The 24,420-nt window shown below is 39.2% G+C and overlaps 1 protein-coding gene and 1 long non-coding RNA gene across 2 annotated transcripts in view; both read left to right on the top strand.

The window, feature by feature from the left end:
• The window catches only part of LOC139761237 (uncharacterized), a 581,791-nt gene that overhangs the window by 321,976 nt on the left and 235,395 nt on the right, over positions 1-24,420 (top strand). The window lies entirely within an intron of this gene.
• On the top strand, positions 824-17,539 carry LOC139761235 (uncharacterized). The gene is made up of 4 exons (XM_071685273.1): positions 824-945; positions 7,254-7,297; positions 13,849-13,991; positions 17,285-17,539. Exons 1-4 carry the CDS (start codon positions 870-872, stop codon positions 17,379-17,381), a joined length of 360 nt encoding a protein of 119 aa, XP_071541374.1. The 5' UTR covers positions 824-869; the 3' UTR covers positions 17,382-17,539.

Raw genomic sequence — 24,420 nt, 5'->3', positions numbered from 1 at the left:
GGTATACCGGGGTTGACGTGCTGTCAGCGGATTAAATCAGGGCATGTGAAGCGTCTGGGGTAAACCATGGAAAGTTGTGTGGGGCCTGGATGTGGAAAGGAAGCTGTGTTTCGGGCATTATTGCGAGGCAGCTAGAGACTGAGTGTGAACGAATGGGGCCTTTGTTGTCTTTTCCTAGTGCTACCTCGCAGACATAAGGGGGGAGGGAGATGGTATTCCATGTGTGGCGAGGTGGCGATGGGAGTGAATGGGGGCAGACAGTGTGAATTGTATGCATGGGTATATATGTATGTGTCTGTGTATGTATATATATATGTACATTGAGATGTATAGGTATGTATATTTGCGTGTGTGGACGTGTGTGTGTGTATACATTGTGTATGGGGGTGGGTTGGGCCATTTCTTTCGTCTGTTTCCTTGCGCTACCTCGCAAACGCGGGAGACAGCGACAAAGCAAAATAAAAAAAAAATGATATATATATATATATATATATATATATATATATATATATATATATATATATATATATATATATATATATATATATATATATATATTTTTTTTTTTCTTTTGAGCTGATTCATATATAATGGTGCACCTATATATACACATGTATAGATGAAGGTACTGTGCACTATCCTCCTCTCTCCAGCGGCCGGCAGACACTGATGCATAGTTTGGCACACAACCCTCGAATACTGACGTCACCATAACAGCTGCATAAGGGGCAACAGATGTTGTGTCTGCACTCGGCATCAAGGCCTTGCACCCGACACTAATCCCATGACGTCACTGGCTGGGGTATATATATCGCGGTGGAACCCCGACTAGATACATTGACGGGAACTCACCAGTGATCACAGTCAACATGAAGGCTCAACTCATTTTGATGGCCGCTCTGGTCGTCTCCGCTACAGCCCTCATTACACCTACCAAAGATGAAGGTAAACTCTCCCTTGAGTGACTGGACGTTTGTCTTTTTGTTTATATCTGTTCTAGTTGTTTTGACTTTTGTGGCTTTGCTTTTCTTGACTCGGTGAGTTTGTTTCTCTTACTTCAGTCAGTGGGTTTGGTCTTCATAGATCATCAAGTAGGTTTTGTTCTCTTAACTTGTGTGTTTCATTCTCATGATTCAAGCAGTGGGTTTCTTTCTCCTGATTCACGCAACGCATTTGGTTCTATTGACTCATCCAGTGGGTTTGGTTCTCTTGCTTTATCTAGTGGGTTCTCTTCTCTTCATTCATCCAGTAGGTTTGGTTCTGTTGATTCATGTAATGAGTTCGGTTCTCTTGATTCAGCCAGTAGGTTTGATTCTATTGTCTCAGTTATTGAATTATGTTTTCTTCATTCATCCAGTGGGTTTGGCTCTCCTGACTCAGCCGGTGAGTTTGGTTATCTTGACTTAGCTGGTGAGCTTTGTCCCCTTGACGCAGCCAATGATAATTTTTTCTTAACTTAGTCAGTGGGTTTGATTCTCTTGACTTACTAAGTTTGTTCTCTAGACTCAGCCAGTGAGTTTGGTTCTGTCAACTCAGCCAACGCGTTTTATTCTCTTGAGTAAGCCAGTGAATTTGTTCTTCTATCTCAGCTAGTGACTTTGGTTCTCTTGATTCAACCAGTCATATTAGTTCTCTTCACTCAGTGGGTGAGTTCGATTCTCTTGACTAAGATCGTGAGCTTGATTCTCTTGACTCATCCAGTGAGGTTATGTCTTTTGGCTTTTTGATTTCCCTTTTTATATGGCTGCATTTCATCTTCATAAAGTTTCCTGTTTTCTGATAACTTAAATATCAGTGTGAAATCACTTCCTTATGTATTGATAGTGTCATAACTTTGATGATAAAACTGTGAGAACCTTCCTGGTCGAGGAATCATGGCTCATATGATAACTTTGTTTGAAACTTTATGATAACCTCATTGCTCCAGGAAACATGGTTAATGTGATGACTTTGATGGGAAAATATGTTAGCTTCCCCCATTCATTAACCATAGTTAATGTAATAATCTTGATGATCCAGGAACAATGGCCGAGGTGATATCTTTGATGATATAACTATGATAACCTCTCTGGTCTAGGAGCCATTGTTAATGTGATAATCTTGATGGTAACTCTTTGATAACTTCCCTTGTCTAGGAACCATGGCTGATCTGATAACATTGATGTTATCACTATAATAACCTTCCTGGCTCAGAAACCATGGTTGATATGATAACTTTTGTGATAACGCTATGATAGCTTCCCTGGTCCAGGATCCAAGGTTGCTGTGATAACTGATCGTAAAACTGTGATAACCACCATGGTCCAGGAACCATGGCTAATGTGATAACTTTGATGGTAAGACTGTGATAACCTTCCTAGTCCAGAACCCACATCTGGTGTAATAACTTTCCTGGTAACATTAAGATAATCTCCTTGGTCCAGAATCCGCATCTGGTGTAGTAACTTTCCTGGTAACATTAAGATAATGCTCTCGGTCTAGAACCCACATCTAGTGTGGTAACTTTCCTGGCAACATTAAGATATTCTCCTTGGTCCAGAATCCACATTTGGTGTAATAACTTACCTGGCAACATTAAGATAATCTCTTGGTCCAAAATCCACAACTGATGTGATAACTTCCACTAATGGAAACTAAAATTACGCTTCACAATAAAACGGTTTAAGGTTACGTTAAGGAGCGCCTGCTTAGATACCAGAGGTCGACAAACGACATATTGATATTTTTACAGAAATTTTCAAACGAAAGTTCTTTCGTAACAGGAAAATTGAGCTTGGTAGTATCTAAGTGAGAAGAATTTCTTTCCAGTCGCTATGAGCAAAACTACCTAAACGTGCTAGATAATGACCTAATTCAAGATGCTGAAAACTTACAACTTACAAATACTGAGAACATATTAGACTTAATTCTTGCTAAAAATGAGAGGCTTGCCTGTGATATTGTAAATGGAGGAAAGTTTGGTACAAGTGATCATCGAAATATCATTTTCAAGGTATCTTTCATCACTGCTTGTAATGCTGTGCAACCCTAAACTCATGCAATATACCAGGTTGCAAACTCTCCTCCTCTTCGTATTGCTCTTGACAGACAAATCTGGGTAGATATGGACGATGAAATCTATGTGGGCGTAGCATGGAAATGCTCCAGTAAAACATTTAAAGTACGAGAGGGAATTCATGTGCCAATGACGACTGTTATTTTAAAAACTAAGCAATATTGGTAAAACGATGAAATAAGAATCTGATTATTCTTAAAGTAGCATATAAGAACTCATAGAGAACAATAACCATCATGATGGAGTAAGTTTTGTCATTTTCCGTGAAAATAGTGATCCATTCAGGTGAAAGTAAACGCCAGTATGAAGTGTATGTTGCACAAAATAGCTAAAGAAACTCATGATTTCCGAGATATGTTAGAAGCAAGAGAGTCTCTACCCAGATACTCGAGTCGTATACTTCAGTAAAAGGTGACTTGGATCAAGACAGTGAAACCATGGCAAAGATCCTAAACTATTGCTTTCTCATCAATAATCATCAATGAAGACGCGACTTATATCCAGGTTCTTATTCCGTTGCTAGGATAGGAGAACTTTTAACAACATCCACCTTCAAGGTATATGATAAACACTAAAAGGAAAGAGTCAATAAACGGAAGGTCCAGGTAAGTTTTACCCTAAGACATAAAAAGAAGTGAATATGTATATCGTTAAGCCCTTGAATACTCTTTTCAATATGTCTCTTGCTAGCCTTTTGAGGACCACCACTTGTTAAATAATTCTGAGCATGATTTATGACGAAATCGTTCATGTCGGAAAAATCTGCTTCATACTATTTTTTACTATATTATCGACATTCAACATGGAAGATGAAAGTAAAGTGGTTGATGTAAAGTCCCGCATCAAAGATATTCTTAACAAAGGTTAAGTCAAATGTTATAGACGGAGCTATACCTAGATGGTTAGGATATTGACTGACTGGGTGTAAAAACAAAAGGAAATAGTTGTTAATGCTTAAGCCTCAGAATAGTTAAACATAATAAGGCATCAGATTTGAGACCAGTCTCCTTTCTCGTGCATATCAATAACACTGATGGTCTACAAAAAATTGTTTCCATATAAAGAAATATCTGCTTATGTATTTTTGCAAGCTGAATCCAAATATGATGTCAGAATTTTTGTTCCAGCATACTCGCATATCATTACATACAGTATATTTGTGCCAGTGCTCAACGGAGCATTTGGAACAGAAACTTTAACAAACACAGCTATTTTCATTGTTTATGAAGTGCAATAGCTTCTTTCCGAAAGCCCAATCCTGGATAAATGAGTCACCATTGACCTGCAGAAACACGACTGGAAATGGTGGGACATTCAAACAATGCCAAATCTTAAGTATCAATTCTCTGTCAGTTGCAGACTAGAACTTGATGTGTAAAAAGTGTCCTTTCCACTCTTGTGGCAAATTGTGTTTTTGAGAATTCAAGTGTTGTGCTGATGCCCCATCCACCATTATAATGCCGAGAAACTGTGTAAATAGTCCGCATTCTTTCTGCTACATCTGCGGTAAATTGACATTCATATCGCAATAAGCTTTCTTTCGCACCCCTTGTATGGTTGATGACCAGGATAAAAGCTGGGCTTCCCATATATGTTTTGTCACATGTGTCAGGCTTTTCACAGTATGGGCAAAAGGTTCACGTAGTGCGCCTTTTGCCATTTCTATGGCTTGTAGAGAACCCAAAGATCACGCTTCGAATTGCTACTTATGCCTGACAAATATAAATAGTATAACACTAAAATCCAAGCATACCTTTAAACATTCTAATTTGCCATCTGCTAGAAGGCCAGAACCTCAGTAAGGAATTACCTATGCCAGAGCCTCTAAGAAACATGGCACACTGAGTGACGATGAGTCTAGGAATGAGAAGGTAGACCAAGCAGAGGACAATATGGATCCAACATTTGAAGCGAGATGTTCTAACAAGTAAACCGCATTTGCTGAGTCAAGGAGGTCTTAATGATCCCATCCGCGATTTAGATGTGTCTAAGATGCAAGCCGAACTTTTGGGTTTCAGGTTAAAGGGCTGGAATCTTCCCCACAATTAAATCAAAGCTTGTCGCTATCATGATCACCACATCGATTTCAAAGATTTTTTTCTCCCTTGAAGATGGTCTGGTATTTTTCAATGATGTTCTTTCTGTTATGGAGGCACTTTACCACGAATATAAAACAGATGAGTGGTGCTTGTTTATTGTCTCATCAAAAGTGAGCTTGAAAGCGGGTCTACTCGACACCGGAAATAAGTTTTCTCCCTTCCTTTGGCTCACGCAGGTAACATGGAGGAATCGTATGATAACTTGAAACTTCTATTGGAAAAAGATTAAGTACGGGGAATTGAAGTGGAATGTATTATGTGGCGACCTAAAGGTTCTGGCACTTTTACTAGGAATGTAACTTGGTTATACGAGGTTCTTTTGTTTCCTCTGTGAGTAGGACAGCCAGTACAAGAAAAATCATTACCTAAAGAAAGTGTGGCCAAAACGAACATCACTGACTCCATGGAAGAAGAATGTTATAAATCCTCCTTTTGTTGGTCCTGAGAAAATTTATCTGCCTCCATTGCACATTATGCTCGGTTGATGAAGAACTTCGTCGAAGGTATGGATATAACTGGCAATAGATTCACATATTTGAGGAATTAATTCCCCGGAATCAGCAAAGAAAAAATCAAGGAGGGCATTTTTGTAGGGCCTCAGATGAGGGAAATGCTTCGAGATAGAAAATTAGATGAAAAGCAAAAAGAAATTGAAAAAATTTTTTTTTTTTAATCACAGATCAGAAAACTACTGTGATATTGTAAAATATCTGTTGACTTCCTATAAAGCTCTTGGATACAATATGATTCTATAAAATCTCTTTGGACTCTCACTTAGACTTTCCATGGAAGTTCTTGGGGCAATCAGGGATGAGCATGGCGAAAGATTTCATCTGGAAATTTTGAACATGGAAAAGATATACCAAAGAAAGTGGAGCCCCTCTATGTTGGCAGTTTACAAGGATGGGATGTTCTGAGGCCAAATATAGTCGAAAATCATACACTTTTACATTTCAGAGGTAACTTTTTAAGTGTAATACCAGTCTTATTTATGAATGATTAATGCATACTTATTGTAAAGCTTAGTTACTCTGTCACTGTAAAACCATGCCTGATGAAAAGTACTTAAGATCCACCTATTTCAGTTCGTTGGACAAGATATAGTTGAAATATTTGATAACCAGTGTAACTGGGCTTCGTTGCATGATATCTATCTTCGCACACGAAGCTAAGTTCGGAAATTAATCCATAACAGAAACTAAACGTCTACAGCTTCAAGGTGGCATAGAAAAAATGATGTATTAGACTTAGACGGTAATTGAATTTCAGTTGCTGATACAGCAAGGTTTCAAATACCGGTACTAAAACAGAGGAGCAAAAACATATCAATTCTGTTGAGCTACACAACGGTTAAATAGTAGGCGTTGCAGTCTTTTATGACTTACAGTTAAATAAAAAGTGGATACAAGCAGTTAAAATGGCAAATAAAATTCTTAATTCATACGTAAGTTTTTCAAATAAATTGCATGGAAATGATTCTTACTATATAATCTAATGTTGCTTTCCCACATTGAGAACTGTGTTCAGTTTTGGTTATCCTGCTTGAAAAAAATGGACAGACAGAATGGAGACAGTACAGTGACGAACAGCCAAGATAATACCCAGAATGAGAAACAAATTATAAGAGAATCGACTAAACGAATTAAGCTAATAAAACTTAGAATAGAAGAGGTTAAGAGGTGATTTAATGAGGCTTTTTAATATTATCAAAGACTGCTTCATACAAAATTTGTGTAATTTGTTCAAAAAATAGAAAAGGGATCTTGCAGAGGCATTTTGCATCGAATGAATACTCATTCTTTAACATGACTCTTTTGTATGTGATTGGAGTAGTTAAAACAGTGTCACAGACACGATAAAGATAAGACCTGATGAACACTCGATTCCAGTTCACGACTGACATTACATACGCCTCCCCAATCACTAAATAATTTCATTGGTATTTCTCTCTAAATCACCAATACGCTTTTTTTCTTTTGCTTCACTAAACTTGGACTTATTCATCTCTTTCACTTTAACGAGCAGATTCAAAATGACCCGATATTCTATTCTTCTTTGCATTCCTTTGTAATAACTTGTCATGTAATTTTCTGTTCCAGGACAAGAGGTTCTTCCCAGAGGAGATCTTTTAATGAAAGTCAGGGTATGTACTTTAGCCTCTTTCTTAACCACATTTGATAAACCTCTGCACACACACAAACACACACAAAAACAAACACACACACACACACACACACACACACACACAAACATGGGGGTGTACTAAACCGTCATTGTTACACGCGCCGCCTGGAATCAGACACACGGGTTTCAATCCTGGTCGCTGCAACCGGTGCACAATCCACCGAGTCATTCACCTTCCTTTAGGGGCTGGTCGATAGTATCGGTTAAGATGTGTGAAAACTGTGCATACATACAAAGGAATAAACATGGTACACATATAAAAGTTTCAGAGATGGGCAACACGAAAGTAAAACTCTCTACCCATAACAAACTAAAAGTACTCATGTTATTTTTACTTTTCTGCTATGTTTGATCACCGTTTCCCTTGTCATGGAGGCAGCACCAAGAAACAGACGAAGAAAGACCCATCCACTGACTTACACACATATATACATATACAAACATGCACGTACATGAATAAACATATCATATACACCAATACTTATATATACTTACACATTACGCATGCATACACATACATACGCTTATACATACATATACATATGCATATATATATATATATATATATATATATATATATATATATATATATATATATATATATATATATATATATATATTTATTTATTTGTTTATTTTGCTTTGTCGCTGTCTCCCTCGTTTGCGAGGTAGCGCAAGGAAACAGACGAAAGAAATGGCCCAACCCACCCCCAAAACACAATATATATACATACACGTCCACACACGCAAATATACATACCTATACATCTCAATGTACATATATATATACACACACAGACACATACATATATACCCATGCACACAATTCACACTGTCTGCCTTTATTCATTCCCATCGCCACCTCGCCACACATGCAATACCATCCCCCTCCCCCCCTCATGTGTGCGAGGTAGCACTAGGAAAAGACAACAAAGGCCCCATTCGTTCACACTCAGTCTCTAGCTGTCATGCAATAATGCCCGAAACCACAGCTCCCTTTCCACATCCAGGCCCCACACAACTTTCCATGGTTTACCCCAGACGATTCACATGCCCTGATTCAATCCACAGACAGCACGTCAACCCAGGTATACCACATCGATCCAATTCACTCTATTCCTTGCCCGCCTCTCACCCTCCTGCATGTTCAGGCCATGATTACACAAAATCTTTTCCACTCCATCTTTCCACCTCCAATTTGGTCTCCCACTTCTCCTTGTTCCCTCCACCTCCGACACATATATCCTCTTGGTCAATCTTTCCTCACTCATTCTCTCCATGTGCCCAAACTATTTCAAAACACCCTCTTCTGCTCTCTCAATCACGATCTTTTTATTTCCACACATCTCTCTTACCCTTACATTACTTACTCGATCAAACCACCTCACACCACACATTGTCCTCAAACATCTCATTCCCAGCACATCCACCCTCCTGCGCACACTATCCATAGCCCACGCCTCGCAACCATACAACATATATATATATATATATATATATATATATATATATATATATATATATATATATATATATATATATATATATATATATATATATATATATATATATATTAAATACAATTTCCTGGGAAATTATATGGGTGGGTATTGATTGAGAGGGGAAGAGCAGTGTAGTTTCAGAAGTGGTAAAGGATGTGTGGATCAGCGTGTTTGCTTTGAGGAATGCATGTGAGAAATACTTAGAAAAGCAAATGGATTTGTATGTAGCATTTATGGATCTGGAGAATGCATATGATAGAGTTGATAGAGATGCTCTGTGGAAGGTATTAAGAATATATGGTGTGGGAGGCAAGTTGCTAGAAGCAGTGAAAAGTTTTTATCGAGGATGTAAGGCATGTGTACGTGTAGTAAGAGAGGAAAGTGATTGGTTCTCAGTGAATGTAGGTTTGCGGCAGGGGTGTGTGATGTCTCCATGGTTGTTTAATTTGTTTATGGAAGGGGTTGTTAGGGAGGTGAATGCAAGAGTTTTGGAAAGAGGGGCAAGTATGAATTCTGTTGTGGATGAGAGACTTGGGAAGTGAGTCAGTTGTTGTTTGCTGATGATACAGCGCTTTTGGCTGATTCATGTGAAAAACTGCAGAAGCTGGTGACTGAGTTTGGTAAAGTGTGTGAAAGAAGAAAGTTGAGAGTAGATATGAATTAGAGCAAGGTTATTAGGTACAATAGGGTTGAGGGTCAAGTCAATTGGGAGGGAAGTTTGAATGGATAAAAACTGGAGGAAGTGAAGTGTTTTAGATATATGGGAGTGGATTTGGCAGCGGATGGAACCATGGAAGCGGAAGTGAATCATAGGGTGGGGGAGGGGGCGAAAATTCTGGAGCCTTGAAGAATGTGTGGAAGTCGAGAACATTATCTCGGAAAGCAAAAATGGGTATGTTTGAAGGAATAGTGGTTCCAACAATGTTGTATGGTTGCGAGGCGTGGGCTACGGATAGAGTCGTGTGCAGAAGGGTGGATGTGCTGGAACTGAGATGTTTGAGGACAATATATGGTGTGAGGTGGTCTGATCGAGTAAGTAATAATAGGATAAGAGAGATGTGTGGTAATAAAAAGAGCGTGGTTGAGAGAGCAGAGGAGGGTGTTTGGAAATGGTTCGGTCACATGGAGAGAATGAGTGAGGAAGGATTGACAAAGAGGATATATGTGTCAGAGGTGGAGCGAACGAGGAGAAGTGGGAGACCAAACTAGAGGTGGAAAGATGGAGTGAAAAAGATTTTGAGTGATCGGGGCCTGAACATGCAGGCGGGTGAAAGGCGTGCAAGGAATAGAGTGATTTGGAACGATATGGTATACCTGGGTCGACGTGCTGTCAATGGATTGAACCAGGGCATGTTAAGCGTCTGGGGTAAACCATGAAAAGTTGTGTGGGGCCTGGATGTGGAAAGGTAGCTGTGGTTTCGGTGCAGTATTACATGGCAGCTAGAGACTGAGTGTGAACGAATGGTGGCTTCGTTGTCTTTTCCTAGCGCTACCTTGCACACATGAGGGGGGAGGGGGTTGTTATTTCATTTGTGGCGAGGTGGCGATGGGAATGAATGAAGGCGGACTGTATGAATTATGTACAAGTGTATATATGTATATGTCTGTGTGTGTATATATATGTATACGATGAGATGTATAGGTATGTATATTTGCGTGTGTGGACGTGTATGTATATACATGTGTATGTGGGTGGGTTGGGCCATTATTTCGTCTGTTTCCTTGCGCTACCTCCCTAACGCGGGAGACAGCGACAAAGCAAAATAAATAAATAAGAAATATAAATATATATATATATATATATATATATATATATATATATATATATTATATATATATATATATATATATATATATATATATATATATATATATATTTTTTTCTTGCTTTGTCGCTGTCTCCCGCGTTTGCGAGGTAGCGCAAGGAAACAGACGAAAGAAATGGCCCAACCCACCCCCATACACATGTATATACATACGTCCACACACGCAAATATACATACCTACACAGCTTTCCATGGTTTACCCCAGACGCTTCACATGCCCTGATTCAATCCACTGACAGCACGTCAATCCCCCGGTATACCACATCGATCCAATTCACTCTATTCCTTGCCCTCCTTTCACCCTCCTGCATGTTCAGGCCCCGATCACACAAAATCTTTTTCACTCCATCTTTCCACCTCCAATTTGGTCTCCCACTTCTCGTTCCCTCCACCTCCGACAAATATATCCTCTTGGTCAATCTTTCCTCACTCATTCTCTCCATGTGCCCAAACCATTTCAAAACACCCTCCTCTGCTCTCTCAACCACGCTCTTTTTATTTCCACACATCTCTCTTACCCTTACGTTACTTACTCGATCAAACCACCTCACACCACACATTGTCCTCAAACATCTCATTTCTAGTACATCCATCCTCCTGCGCACAACTCTATCCATAGCCCACGCCTCGCAACCATACAACATTGTTGGAACCACTATTCCTTCAAACATACCCATTTTTGCTTTCCGAGATAATGTTCTCGACTTCCACATATTCTTCAAGGCTCCCAGAATTTTCGCCCCCTCCCCCACCCTATGATCCACTTCCGCTTCCATGGTTCCATCCGCTGCCAGATCCACTCCCAGATATCTAAAACACTTTACTTCCTCCAGTTTTTCTCCATTCAAACTTACCTCCCAATTGACTTGACCCTCAACCCTACTGTACCTAATAACCTTGCTCTTATTCACATTTACTCTTAACTTTCTTCTTTCACACACTTTACCAAACTCAGTCACCAGCTTCTGCAGTTTCTCACATGAATCAGCCACAAGCGCTGTATCATCAGCGAACAACAACTGACTCACTTCCCAAGGTCTCTCATCCCTAACAGACTTCATATTTGCCCCTCTTTCCAAAACTCTTGCATTCACCTCCCTAACAACCCCATCCATAAACAAATTAAACAACCATGGAGACATCACACACCCCTGCCGCAAACCTACATTCACTGAGAACCAATCACTTTCCTCTCTTCCTACACGTACACATGCCTTACATCCTCGATAAAAACTTTTCACTGCTTCTAACAACTTGCCTCCCATACCATATATTCTTAATACCTTCCACAGAGCATCTCTATCAACTCTATCATATGCCTTCTCCAGATCCATAAATGCTACATACAAATCCATTTGCTTTTCTAAGTATTTCTCACATACATTCTTCAAAGCAAACACCTGATCCACACATCCTCTACCACTTCTGAAACCACACTGCTCTTCCCCAATCTGATGCTCTGTACATGCCTTCACCCTCTCAATCAATACCCTCCCATATAATTTACCAGGAATACTCAACAAACTTATACCTCTGTAATTTGAGCACTCACTCTTATCCCCTTTGCCTTTGTACAATGGCACTATGCACGCATTCCGCCAATCCTCAGGCATCTCACCATGAGTCATACATACATTAAATAACCTTACCAAACAGTCAATAATACAGTCACCCCCTTTTTTAATAAATTCCACTGCAATACCATCCAAACCTGCTGCCTTGCCGGCTTTCATCTTCCGCAAAGCTTTTACTACCTCTTCTCTGTTTACCAAATCATTTTCCCTAACCCTCTCACTTTGCACACCACATCGACCAAAACACCCTATATCTGCCACTCTATCATCAAACACATTCAACAAACCTTCAAAATACTCACTCCATCTCCTTCTCACATCACCACTACTTGTTTTCACCTCCCCATGTGCACCCTTCACTGAAGTTCCCATTTGCTCCCTTGTCTTACGCACTTTATTTACCTCCTTCCAGAACATCTTTTTATCCTCCCTAAAATTTAATGATACTCTCTCACCCCAACTCTCATTTGCCCTCTTTTTCACCTCTTGCACCTTTCTCTTGACCTCCTGTCTCTTTCTTTTATTCATCTCCCACTCAATTTGCATTTTTCCCTGCAAAAATCGTCCAAATGCCTCTCTCTTCTCTTTCACTAATAATCTTACTTCTTCATCCCACCACTCACTACCCTTTCTAATCAACCCACCTCCCACTCTTCTCATGCCACAAGCATGTATATATATATATATATATATATATATATATATATATATATATATATATATATATACATTGTTTTTTTTTCCATGCTTACTTATTTTCTTACATATTTTAAAGTTTTAAAGCAAAGAAACGTGGTGCATCTAAAATTTTGAGCTGAAGTCTGTAGACTCTAGGACTGCTTGACATAAGTTTTACCGAGAAGAGATATGTTCAGAATGAGTTTCGTACAAAGTGGGAGTGTTTAAGACAAGGTCTTTGGAAAGAAAAAGTGTCTGGGATAAATTCTTTAGAAAGTAGAAATGTTTAAGAAAATGTCTCGAGAAAGTGAACGTTTGGTAGAAGGTTCTTAGAACTTAGAAGGTGTTTGGGGTGAGGTCAGTAAAAATAAAGGTGTTTCTTGTAAAGTCTTTAGAAAGTGGATTTTTTTTCTTCTTGGTAATTGGTGAAAAACGTAGAGGCGTCTGGAATAGGGTGTGTTGAATGAAGTATCATGGACAAGGATTTTAGAAAGTGGAATGTCTGGGACAAGTTCTTGGGAACGTAAAAGTGTCTGTGACAATATCTTTAGAAAGTATTAGATTATGGGATATAGTATTCAGAAAGCAGAAGTATCCAGGACATGGTCCTTAGATAGAGAAAGTGTCTGGGACAATGTGTTTATAAGTGGAAGAGTGAGGTGTAATGCATTATTACCAATCAGGTTGACACACAAAGTTAAGTTATATGACTCTATGAGTATTCCTACAGCAACACACGTATCCCGTGACATATATTTGCTAAGATGGAGACAATATGCAATGTAATGAGTCATTTTGTAGTTGGTTTGAACTAATGGACACAAGGAAACAATTTAGGTAATTGTACAGAAGAAAGCAAAATTACAGGAAGGTTGATTCTAATTGTATAAATGATTCAAGTCAAGAGAGTAACAAGAGCATGTATTTTAGGTGTCAAAGGACGAGTATGCACATCTTAGAGTACAGTGGCTATTAGACAACAACAGCTTCACTGAGATTGAAGACAACTTCACCGCACCTCAACGAACATTGAGACTTGATGATAATACGACATATTCTGACCTTCAATTCAGGTAAGTTAACTTTCTCATTTCTCTGATTTAGTAAAGGTGAGAAATCCTTGAACAGGTCATAATACAAAACATAGATATCTATCATTAAGCCTGTCTCTCTCCCCAAGTATAACGGATAAAAAAAGTAAAGAGATTCCAAACATAATCAAATACTTGTAGGTATCCAGCTGGGGACATAATTAGAAAGTAGTTTTGCCTGGAAATAGACGTGCTTACACATATTGTGACGCACTTTTAGCTAATATTTTTCCTATACATGTTCGTCTTAATGCCCGCGTGAGCAAGGTAACGTCAAGAACCGATGACAGAGCCTTAGAGGGAAACTTCCTCACTAGGCTCCTTGCTATGTTCCTTCTTTTGGAAAGTAATACAGAGCGGAAGGATTTCCAGCCACACGCTTCCGCTCTTCCTGGTTGCCTTCTACGACACGCAGGGAATACTTGGGCAGTTTACTTTCTCCCCACTCTACAGGGATGATGATTATTAATCATTATTAGTATACTTGTCACGATTATCCTGATTATTACTATCATTATTGTTATTATTATTGTCATTATTATTATTACTATTCTTTTCTTCTTCTTTCAAACTTTCAAACATTAGCAAGGTAACGTTAAGAACAGAGGACTGGGCCTCTGAGGGAATATCCTCACCTGGCCCCCTTCTTTGTTCCTTCTTTCGGAAAATTAAAAAAAAAACAAGAGGGGAGGATTTCCAGCCCCCTGCTCCCTCCCCTTTTAGTCGCCTTCTACGACACGCAGGGACTACGTGGGAAGTACTCTTTCTCCCCTATCCCCAGGGATATTATTATTATGTTTATTATTATTATTATTATTATTATTATTATTATTATTATTATTATTATTATTATTATTATTATTATTATTATCATTATTATCATTATTATCATTGCTATTATAATTATCATTACAATTATGATTATTGTTATCATCATCATCATTATCGTTAATATTATTATTTTATTATTATCAATTCTATTATTATCATTTGTGATATTATTATTATCAATATCATTATCATTATCATTATTATTATTATTATCATTATTATTGTTACTGTGATTATTGTTATAATTTTCATTATTATTATTATCATTATTATTATTATTATTATTATTATTATTATTATTATTATTATTATTATTATTATTATCATTATTATTATCATTATTATTATTATTATTATTATTATTATTATTATTATTATTATTATTATTATTCTTATTATTATTATTATTCTTATTATTATTATTATTCTGGGAGTGGATCGGGCAGCGGATGGAACCATGGAAGCGGAAGTGGATCATAGAATGTGTGGAAGTCGAGAACATTATCTCGGAAAGCAAAAATGGGTATGTTTGAAGGAATAGTGGTTCCAACAATGTTGTATGGTTGCGAGGCGTGGGCTATGGATAGAGTTGTGCGCAGGAGGATGGATGTGCTGGAAATGAGATGTTTGAGGACAATGTGTGGTGTGAGGTGGTTTGATCGAGTGAGTAACGTAAGGGTAAGAGAGATGTGTGGAAATAAAAAGAGCGTGGTTGAGAGAGCAAAAGAGGGTGTTTTGAAGTGGTTTGGGCACATGGAGAGGATGAGTGAGGAAAGATTGACCAAGAGGATATATGTGTCGGAGGTGGAGGGAACAAGGAGAAGAGGGAGACCAAAATGGAGGTGGAAAGATGGAGTGAAAAAGATTTTGTGTGATCGGGGCCTGAACATGCAGGAGGGTGAAAGGAGGGCAAGGAATAGAGTGAATTGGAGCGATGTGGTATACCGGGGCTGACGTGCTGTCAGTGGATTGAATCAAGGCATGTGAAGCGTCTGGGGTAAACCATGGAAAGCTGTGTAGGTATGTATATTTGCGTGTGTGGACGTATGTATATACATGTGTATGGGGGGAGTTGGGCCATTTCTTTCGTCTGTTTCCTTGCGCTACCTCGCAAACGCGGGAGACAGCGACAAAGTATAAAAAAAAAAAAAAAATTATTATTATTATTATTATTATTATTATTATTATCATTATTATTATTATTATTATCATTATTATTATCATTACTATTATTATCAATATGATTATCATTTTTATTATTATTATTATCATTATTGTTATTATTATTATTATTATTTTTATTATTATTATTAACATTGTTATTATCATTATTGTTTTTATTACTATAACTATTATCATTATTATCATTATTATTATTATTATTATTATTTTTTCTTTCTTATAAACTATTCGCCATTTCCCGCGTTAGCGAGGTAGCGCTAAGAACAGAGGACTGGACCTTTTTTGGAATATCCTCACCTGGCCCCCTCTGTTCCTTCTTTTGGAAATTGAAAAAAAAAAAAAAAAACGAGAGGGGAGGATTTCCAGCCACCCCCCGCTCCCTCCCCTTTTAGTCGCCTTCTACGACACGCAGGGAATACGTAGGAAGTATTCTTAATCCCCTATCCCCAGGGATTATTATTATTATTATTATTATTATTATTATTATTATTATTATTATTATTATTATTATTATTATTATTATTATAATTATTATGATTATCATTATTATTATTATTATTATTATTATTATTATTATTATTATTATTATTATCATTATTATTATTATTATTATTATTATTATTTTTGCTATTGCTATTATCATTATTATCATCATATATTATCATTTGTCTATCACTACTCTTATCATTAAAAATGTATATAAAAACGATATGTATGTTTGTATGTGTGTGTGCGTGTGTAATAAGAAGTACTAAGGTAATCTACTTTTATTGAATGTTTTGTTTCTTAAAAGGGTCACTGACGCCGCAGGTATTTCTGTACATGTCAACAATGTCCGAACATGACAACTGTCAACATTGTCCGAACTTGACAATTGTCAACAGTGTCTTAAATGATATATGTCAACAATCTCAAAGCATGATACATGTCAACAGTGTCTGAACATAACAAATCTCAACAGTCTCTGAACATAACACATGTCTCGGGTCCTTTACCATAATATATGGCAACAATCTGTGAACATGACACAAGTCAACAATTCCCTAAAAATGATACATATGTACAGTCTTTTAACATGGTATACGACAACATTCTATGAACATGACACAAGTCAACAATCCCTGAACAGGACAGATGTTAAGAGTTTCTTTTCTTATCACTGTACGTGTCGACAATCTCTAAATATATTACTTGTCAGCAGCCCTTAGTAATGAACGTAACTGAAACAGTAGATATCTGATTAACCAAGATATGTCCTACAGACTTTTTGAGAGGGATGGAGACGACCAGCCTAATGTGCTACTGACGTTTGAGGAAACAGGTTTCATCGTCTCATCTGCTGAAGGGTATCTGGCCTAACCTGACCAGCTGACCACCGTGGTCAACATACAGGACTTCCTGACTGACGTCGGGAACAATCTGTTGAATTTCTTAGGGGGTCGGCTTGTAGGAGTTGCAGCCTGACATCCTGAGCAACTGAAGAGGTCAAACAAAATAATAAAATCCATAAAAAATGTCTCAGTTGTTTATTATCTTTGACCTGCGAGAAGAAAATACGATCATGAGTATCTAACATCTGGATTATCCAGGTATCCTACACACCTCTAGGACAAAGAATCCCCCACACCTGGAGAATTCAGGGTTTCCATACACCTGGAGAATTCAGGCTTCCACATATCTGGATAATCCAATGCTCCCACACACACCTTAAAGAAACAGGTGTAGAATCTAGGGCCCCCACACACCTTGGAGATCCTGAACCCCCTCACATGCAGTATCAAGAATTCCAAACGCCTTCAGGATATACCATCTAACACACATGGATAATTTGGAATCCTAATGCACTTGGAGAAACCAGAGCTTCCACACACCTATATGATAAAGTAAACCCAAAGATCTGGATGATTAAAGAACACATAAGTAGTTGATATTGAACCCGTACACACCTGGAGGATCATGGGCTTCCAAACACCTGTAGGGTTGATGATCTCCACACCTGGAAGATGTAGGACCCACACAGACACATAGTCTAAGACCCATTCAAGCCTGGAGATCCAGGATCCCACCACATCTCGGGGTTCTAGGGCCTCCATATACTAGAAGTGTCCATGCATCCCGCACACGTGAAGGCTCCAGAACCTCCCAAACATGGAGGATAAAGAACCCAACACATCTGGAGGATCAAGATCACATAAAGACATAAAAGGTCCAGGATACATGCCTCCTCGCGCCTGTAGGACCCAGAACCCCTACAACACCTTTTTGTTTTATCTAGACGAAGATGCACTTGACACGTTGGTGAACATTGGCTATATGAAACATGTCCGAATAACATTGTATTTCAAATGATTATCAGATAATGTGAATAGAAACTTATCTACTCACTAAAATTTCTCCCTCATCTACATGATATATCAATTAATAATGCTAACGAATAAATAGATTATGAAGTGTTGTCTTGGTAAGTCTAGATTAGATAATAAAAGCCGTCCAAGTCAACGATCTAAGCTTGTTCTCGGATGCCCGCTGCTTCATTTGTAAATTTTCATATATTCTAACAAGAGTTGGGAAAACTGCACTAAACATATGAAGAAACATGTAATCATCAAAAAAATTTGAAGACCAGAATCTACTCAAAACATAGAATGAATGAAACTCACTGCTTGTGAAACGTTACGAGGAGGAAAAAAACAAACAGCCACAATCACCTGAAGGAAACACATTCCAGTCATTATTATGGCTAATGCTCCATATCATTCCAAATTATCAAACAAAGTTCCAACAATCGGCTACACAAAGTACTAATTAATTCAGTGGTTAGAGGAAACTAAAACTGATGATTCTTCTGTTACAAAAGTTGAACTGCTCGAGATCTGCAACCATCATAAACAAAATCAAGTACACAAGATAGATCAAATATTTGACGAATGGAAATAATGGAAAAAACATCAAGCAAAATATTAGAGAGACATAAAACGAATGGCCATCATCAACTAAAAGGGATAAGGGGAACAAATCTATTACGAAAACATGCTGGGATGAGAATCAGCTGGAAGTGTGTTCCCGCCAAGTGACAGTGGCTGTTCTTTTTACCACTCTGGAACGTTTCACGTAAAGAGTTTCATTGATTCCATGTTTTGGAAAAAAGTTGATAATTTCATTCTTCTTATTATGTTTACTGTAATTTGTCCTAATTTACTTTGAAATATGCGAAAAGTTACAAATAAAGAAGCGTATATCAGAAAACAAGCTTATATCGTTGGGTGACTGTGGTTAGTTAATTTATACTTTCCAAAATATTACTTCATAATCTCTTTATTCGTTAGCTTAATCAACTGACAAAACATACATCTGAGAGAGAACTATGAGTTAGTATATAAGTCTCGAGTAACAGTGTCCGGTAATAATTTGCAATACAACAATGTTATTCGGACATGTTGCATTTAGCCAATCATCACCATGTCAAGTGCATTTTCACCTAGATAAAACAAAAAAGAATGAGTATAGAGAGTCCCAGTTTCCCATTGCCTGGAGGATCTAGGACCAGCAGACAAGAGATGATCCAGACACCGTGCACACTAAGAGATTCTAGGACCTTCGCCCCGGCAAGGATGCAACATACCCACACCCCTGGAGAATACAGGAAACAGCACACTTGGGGGATCCAAGACCTCCACAAACGCGGATGATTCAGGAGAAATGGTGGCACCTACTGCTGCTATTCTATAGTAATAGTGTGTAGCAGACAATCACTGTCAAGGAAGATACTGCTGCCTGAGTTTCAATCAGGATAGTGGCGAGGGCGCAGTGAACCAGCACTCTATTTTTTTCCCCTCACCTCAACCACATATAAGTTGCCGGCATTCAATCCTAATCCTATATCCTCTTTTTGTCATGCAACACACACACATGTATATACATACATGTCCACACACGCATATATACATTCTATATATCTCAACGTATAAACATATATATATATATATATATATTTTTGTCGCTGTCTCCCGCGTTTGCGAGGTAGCGCAAAGGAAAAAGACAAAAGAAATGGCCCAACCCACATCCATACACATGTATATACATACGCCCACACACGCAAATATACATACCTACACAGCTTTCCATGGTTTACCCCAGACGCTTCACATGCCTTGATTCAATCCACTGACAGCACGTCAACCCCGGTATACCACATCGATCGAATTCACGCTATTCCTTGCCCTCCTTTCACCCTCCTGTATGTTCAGGCCCCGATCACACAAAATCTTTTTCACTCCATCTTTCCACCTCCAATTTGGTCTCCCACTTCTCCTTGCTCCCTCCACCTCCGACACATATATCCTCTTGGTCAATCTTTCCTAACTCATTCTCTCCATGTGCCGAAACCATTTCAAAACACCCTCTTCTACTCTCTCAACCACGCTCTTTTTATTTCCACACATCTCTCTTACCCTTATGTTACTTACTCGATCCAACCAACTCACACCACACATTGTCCTCAAACATCTCATTTCCAGCACATCCATCCTCCTGCGCACAACTCTATCCATAGCCCACGCCTCGCAACCATACAACATTATTGGAGCCACTATTCCTTCAAACATACACATTTTTGCTTTCCGAGATAATGTTCTCGACTTCTACACATTCTTCAAGGCTCCCAGGATTTTCGCCCCCTCCTCCACCCTATGATCCACTTCCGCTTCCATGGTTCCATCCGCTGCCAGATCCACTCCCAGATATCTAAAACACTTTACTTCCTCCAGTTTTGCTCCAATCAAACTTACCTCCCAATTGACTTGACCCTCAACCCAACTGTACCTAATTACCTTGCTCTTATTCACATTTACTCTTATATTCATTTAATTTGCTTTGTCGTTGTCTCCCGCGTTTGCGAGGTAGCGCAAGGAAACAGACGAAAGGAATGGCCCAACCCACCCCCATACACATTTATATACACACACGTTCACACACGCAAATATACATACCTATACATCTCAATGTACACATATATATACACACACACAGACACATACATATATACCCATGCACACAATTCACACTGTCTGCCTTTATTCATTCTCATCGCCACCTCGCCACACATGGAATACCATCCCCCTCCCCCCTCATGTGTGCGAGGTAGGGCTAGGAAAAGACTACAAAGGGCCCATTCGTTCACACTTAGTCTCTAGCGGTCATGCAATAATGTCCGAAACCACAGCTCCCTTTCCACATCCAGGCCCCACACAACTTTCCATGGTTTACCCCAGACGCTTCGCATGCCCTGATTCAATCCACTGACAGCACGTAAACCCCGGTATACCACATTGATCCAATTCACTCTATTCCTTGCCCGCCTTTCACCCTCCTGCATGTTCAGGCCCCGATCACTCAAAATCTTTTTCACTCCATCTTTCCACCTCCAATTTTGTCTCCCACTTCTCGTTCCCTCCACCTCCGACATATATATCCTCTTGGTCAATCTTTCCTCGTTCATTCTCTCCACGTGTCCAAACCATTTCAAAACACCCTCTTCTGCTCTCTCAACCACGCTCTTTTTATTTCCACACATTTCTCTTACCCTTACATTACTTACTCGATCAAACCACCTCACACCACATATTGTCTTCAAACATCTCATTTCCAGCACATCCACCCTCCTGCGCACAACTCTATCCATAGCCCACGCCTCGCAACCATACAACATTGTTGGAACCACTATTCCTTCAAACATACACATTTTTGCTTTCCGAGATAATGTTCTCGACTTCCAAACATTCTTCAAGGCTCCCAGAATTTTCGCCCCCCTTCCCCACCCTATGATTCACTTCCGCTTCCATGGTTCCATCCGCTGCCAGATCCACTCCCAGATATCTAAAACACTTTACTTCCTCCACTTTTTCTCCATTCAAACTTACCTCCCAATTGACTTGACCCTCAACCCTACTGTACCTAATAACCTTGCTCTAATTCACATTTACTCTTAACTTTCTTCTTTCACACACTTTACCAAACTCAGTCACCAGCTTCTGCAGTTTCTTACATGAATCAGCCACCAGCGCTGTATCATCAGCGAACAACAACTGAGTCACTTCCCAAGCTTTCTCATCCACAACAGACTTCATACTTGCCCTCCTTTCCAAAACTCTTCCATTCACCTCCCTAACAACCCATCCATAAACAAATTAAACAACCATGGAGACATCACACACCCCTGCCGCAAACCTACATTCACTGAGAATCAATCACTTTCTTCTCTTCCTACACGTACACATGCCTTACATCCTCGATAAGAACTTTTCACTGCTTCTAACAACTTGCCTCAAACACCATATATTCTTAATACCTTCCACAGAGCATCTCTATCAACTCTATCATATGCCTTCTCCAGATCCATAAATGCTACATACACATCCATTCCCTTTTCTAAGTATTTCTCACATACATTCTTCAAAGCAAACTCCTGATCCACACATCCTCTACCAATTCTGAAACCACACTGCTCTTCCCCAATCTGATGCTCTGTACATGCCTTCACCCTCTCAATCAATATCCTCCCATATAATTTACCAGGATTACTCAACAAACTTATACCTCTGTAATATGAGCACTCACTCTTATCCCCTTTGCCTTTGTACAATGGCACTATGCAAGCCTTCAGCCAATACTCAGGCATCTCACCATGAATCATACATACATTAAATAACCTTACCAACCAGTCAACAATACAGTCAACCCCTTTTTTGATAAATTCCACTGCAATACAATCCAAACCTGCTGCCTTGCCGGCTTTCATCTTCCGCAAAGCTTTTACTACCTCTTCTCTGTGTACCAAATCATTTTCCCTAACCCTCTCACTTTGCACACCGCCTCGACCAAAACACCCTATATCTGCCACTCTATCATCAAACACATTCAAGAAACCTTCAAAATACTCCCTCCATCTCCTTCTCACATCACCACTATTTGTTATCACCTACCCATTTGCCCTCTTCACTGAAGTTCCCATTTGCTCCCTTGTCTTACGCTCTTTATTTACCTCCTTCCAGAACATCTTTTTATTTTCCCTAAAATTTAAGGATACTCTCACCCCAACTCTCATTTGCCCTCTTTTTCACCTCTTCCACCTTTCTCCTGACCTCTTGCCTCTTTCTTTTATACATCTCAAACTCATTTGCATTTTTTCCCTGCAAAAGTCGTCCAAATGCCTCTCTTTTCTCCTTCACTAATAAACTTCTTCATCCCACCACTCACTACCCTATCTAATCATCCCACCTCCCACGCTTCTCATGCCACAAGCATCTTTTGCGCAAGCCATCACTGCTTTCCTAAATACATTCCATTCCTCCCCCACTCCCCTTACCTCCTTTGTTCTCACCTTTTTCCATTCTGTGCTCAGTCTCTCCTGTTACTTCATCACATAAGTCTCTTTTCCAAGCTCACTTACCCTCACCACTCTCTTCACCCCAACATTCTCTCTTCTTCTCTGACAGCCCCTAGAAATCTTCACTTTCGCCTCCACAAGATAATGATCAAACATCCCTCCAGTTGCACCTCTCAGCACATTAACATCCATAAGTCACTCTTTCGCGCTCCTATCAATTAACACGTAATCCAACGCTCTCTGGCCATCTCTCCTACTTACATACATATAATTATGTATATCTCGCTTTTAAACCAGGTATTCCTAATCACCAGTCCTTTTCAGCACATAAATCAACAAGCTCTTCACCATTTCCATTTACAACACTGAACACCAATGTATACCAATTATTTCCTCAACTGCCACATTACTCACCTTTCCATTGAAATTACCCATCACTATAACCCGATCTTGTGCATCAAAACCACTAACACACTCATTCAGCTGCTCCCAATACGCTTGCCTCTCATAATCTTTTTTCTCATGCCTGGTACATATGCACCAATAATCCCCATCTCTCTCATCAACTTTCAGTTTTACCCATATCAATCTAGAATTTACTTTCTTGCACTCTATCACATACTCCCACAACTCCTGTTCAGGAGTAGTGCTACTCCTTCCCTTGCTCTTGTCCTCTTACTAACCCCTGACTTTACTCCCAAGACATTCCCAAACCACTCTTCCCCTTTACCCTTGAGCTTCGTTTCACTCAGAGCCCAAACATCCAGGTTCTTTCGTCAAACATACTACCTATCTCTCTTTTTTCTCATCTTGGTTACATCCACACACATTTAGACACCCTAATCTGGATTTCGAGGAGGATGAGCACTCCCCTCGTGGATACTTCTTCCGTTTTAGAAAGTCAAAGTACAAAAGGGGGGGAGGGTTTCTGGCCTCCCCCTCCAGACAACCGTGCACACGATTTGGGTTCTAGGACCTTGCCCCGGAGGATGCCCTTTCCCAACCCCTGGAGAC

This window comes from Panulirus ornatus, chromosome 39 (assembly GCF_036320965.1).
Source record: "Panulirus ornatus isolate Po-2019 chromosome 39, ASM3632096v1, whole genome shotgun sequence".
Taxonomy (NCBI): Eukaryota; Metazoa; Arthropoda; class Malacostraca; order Decapoda; family Palinuridae; genus Panulirus; species Panulirus ornatus.
Note: the sequence above shows the minus strand (reverse complement) of the source record. Positions and strands in the feature narration are given on the sequence as shown.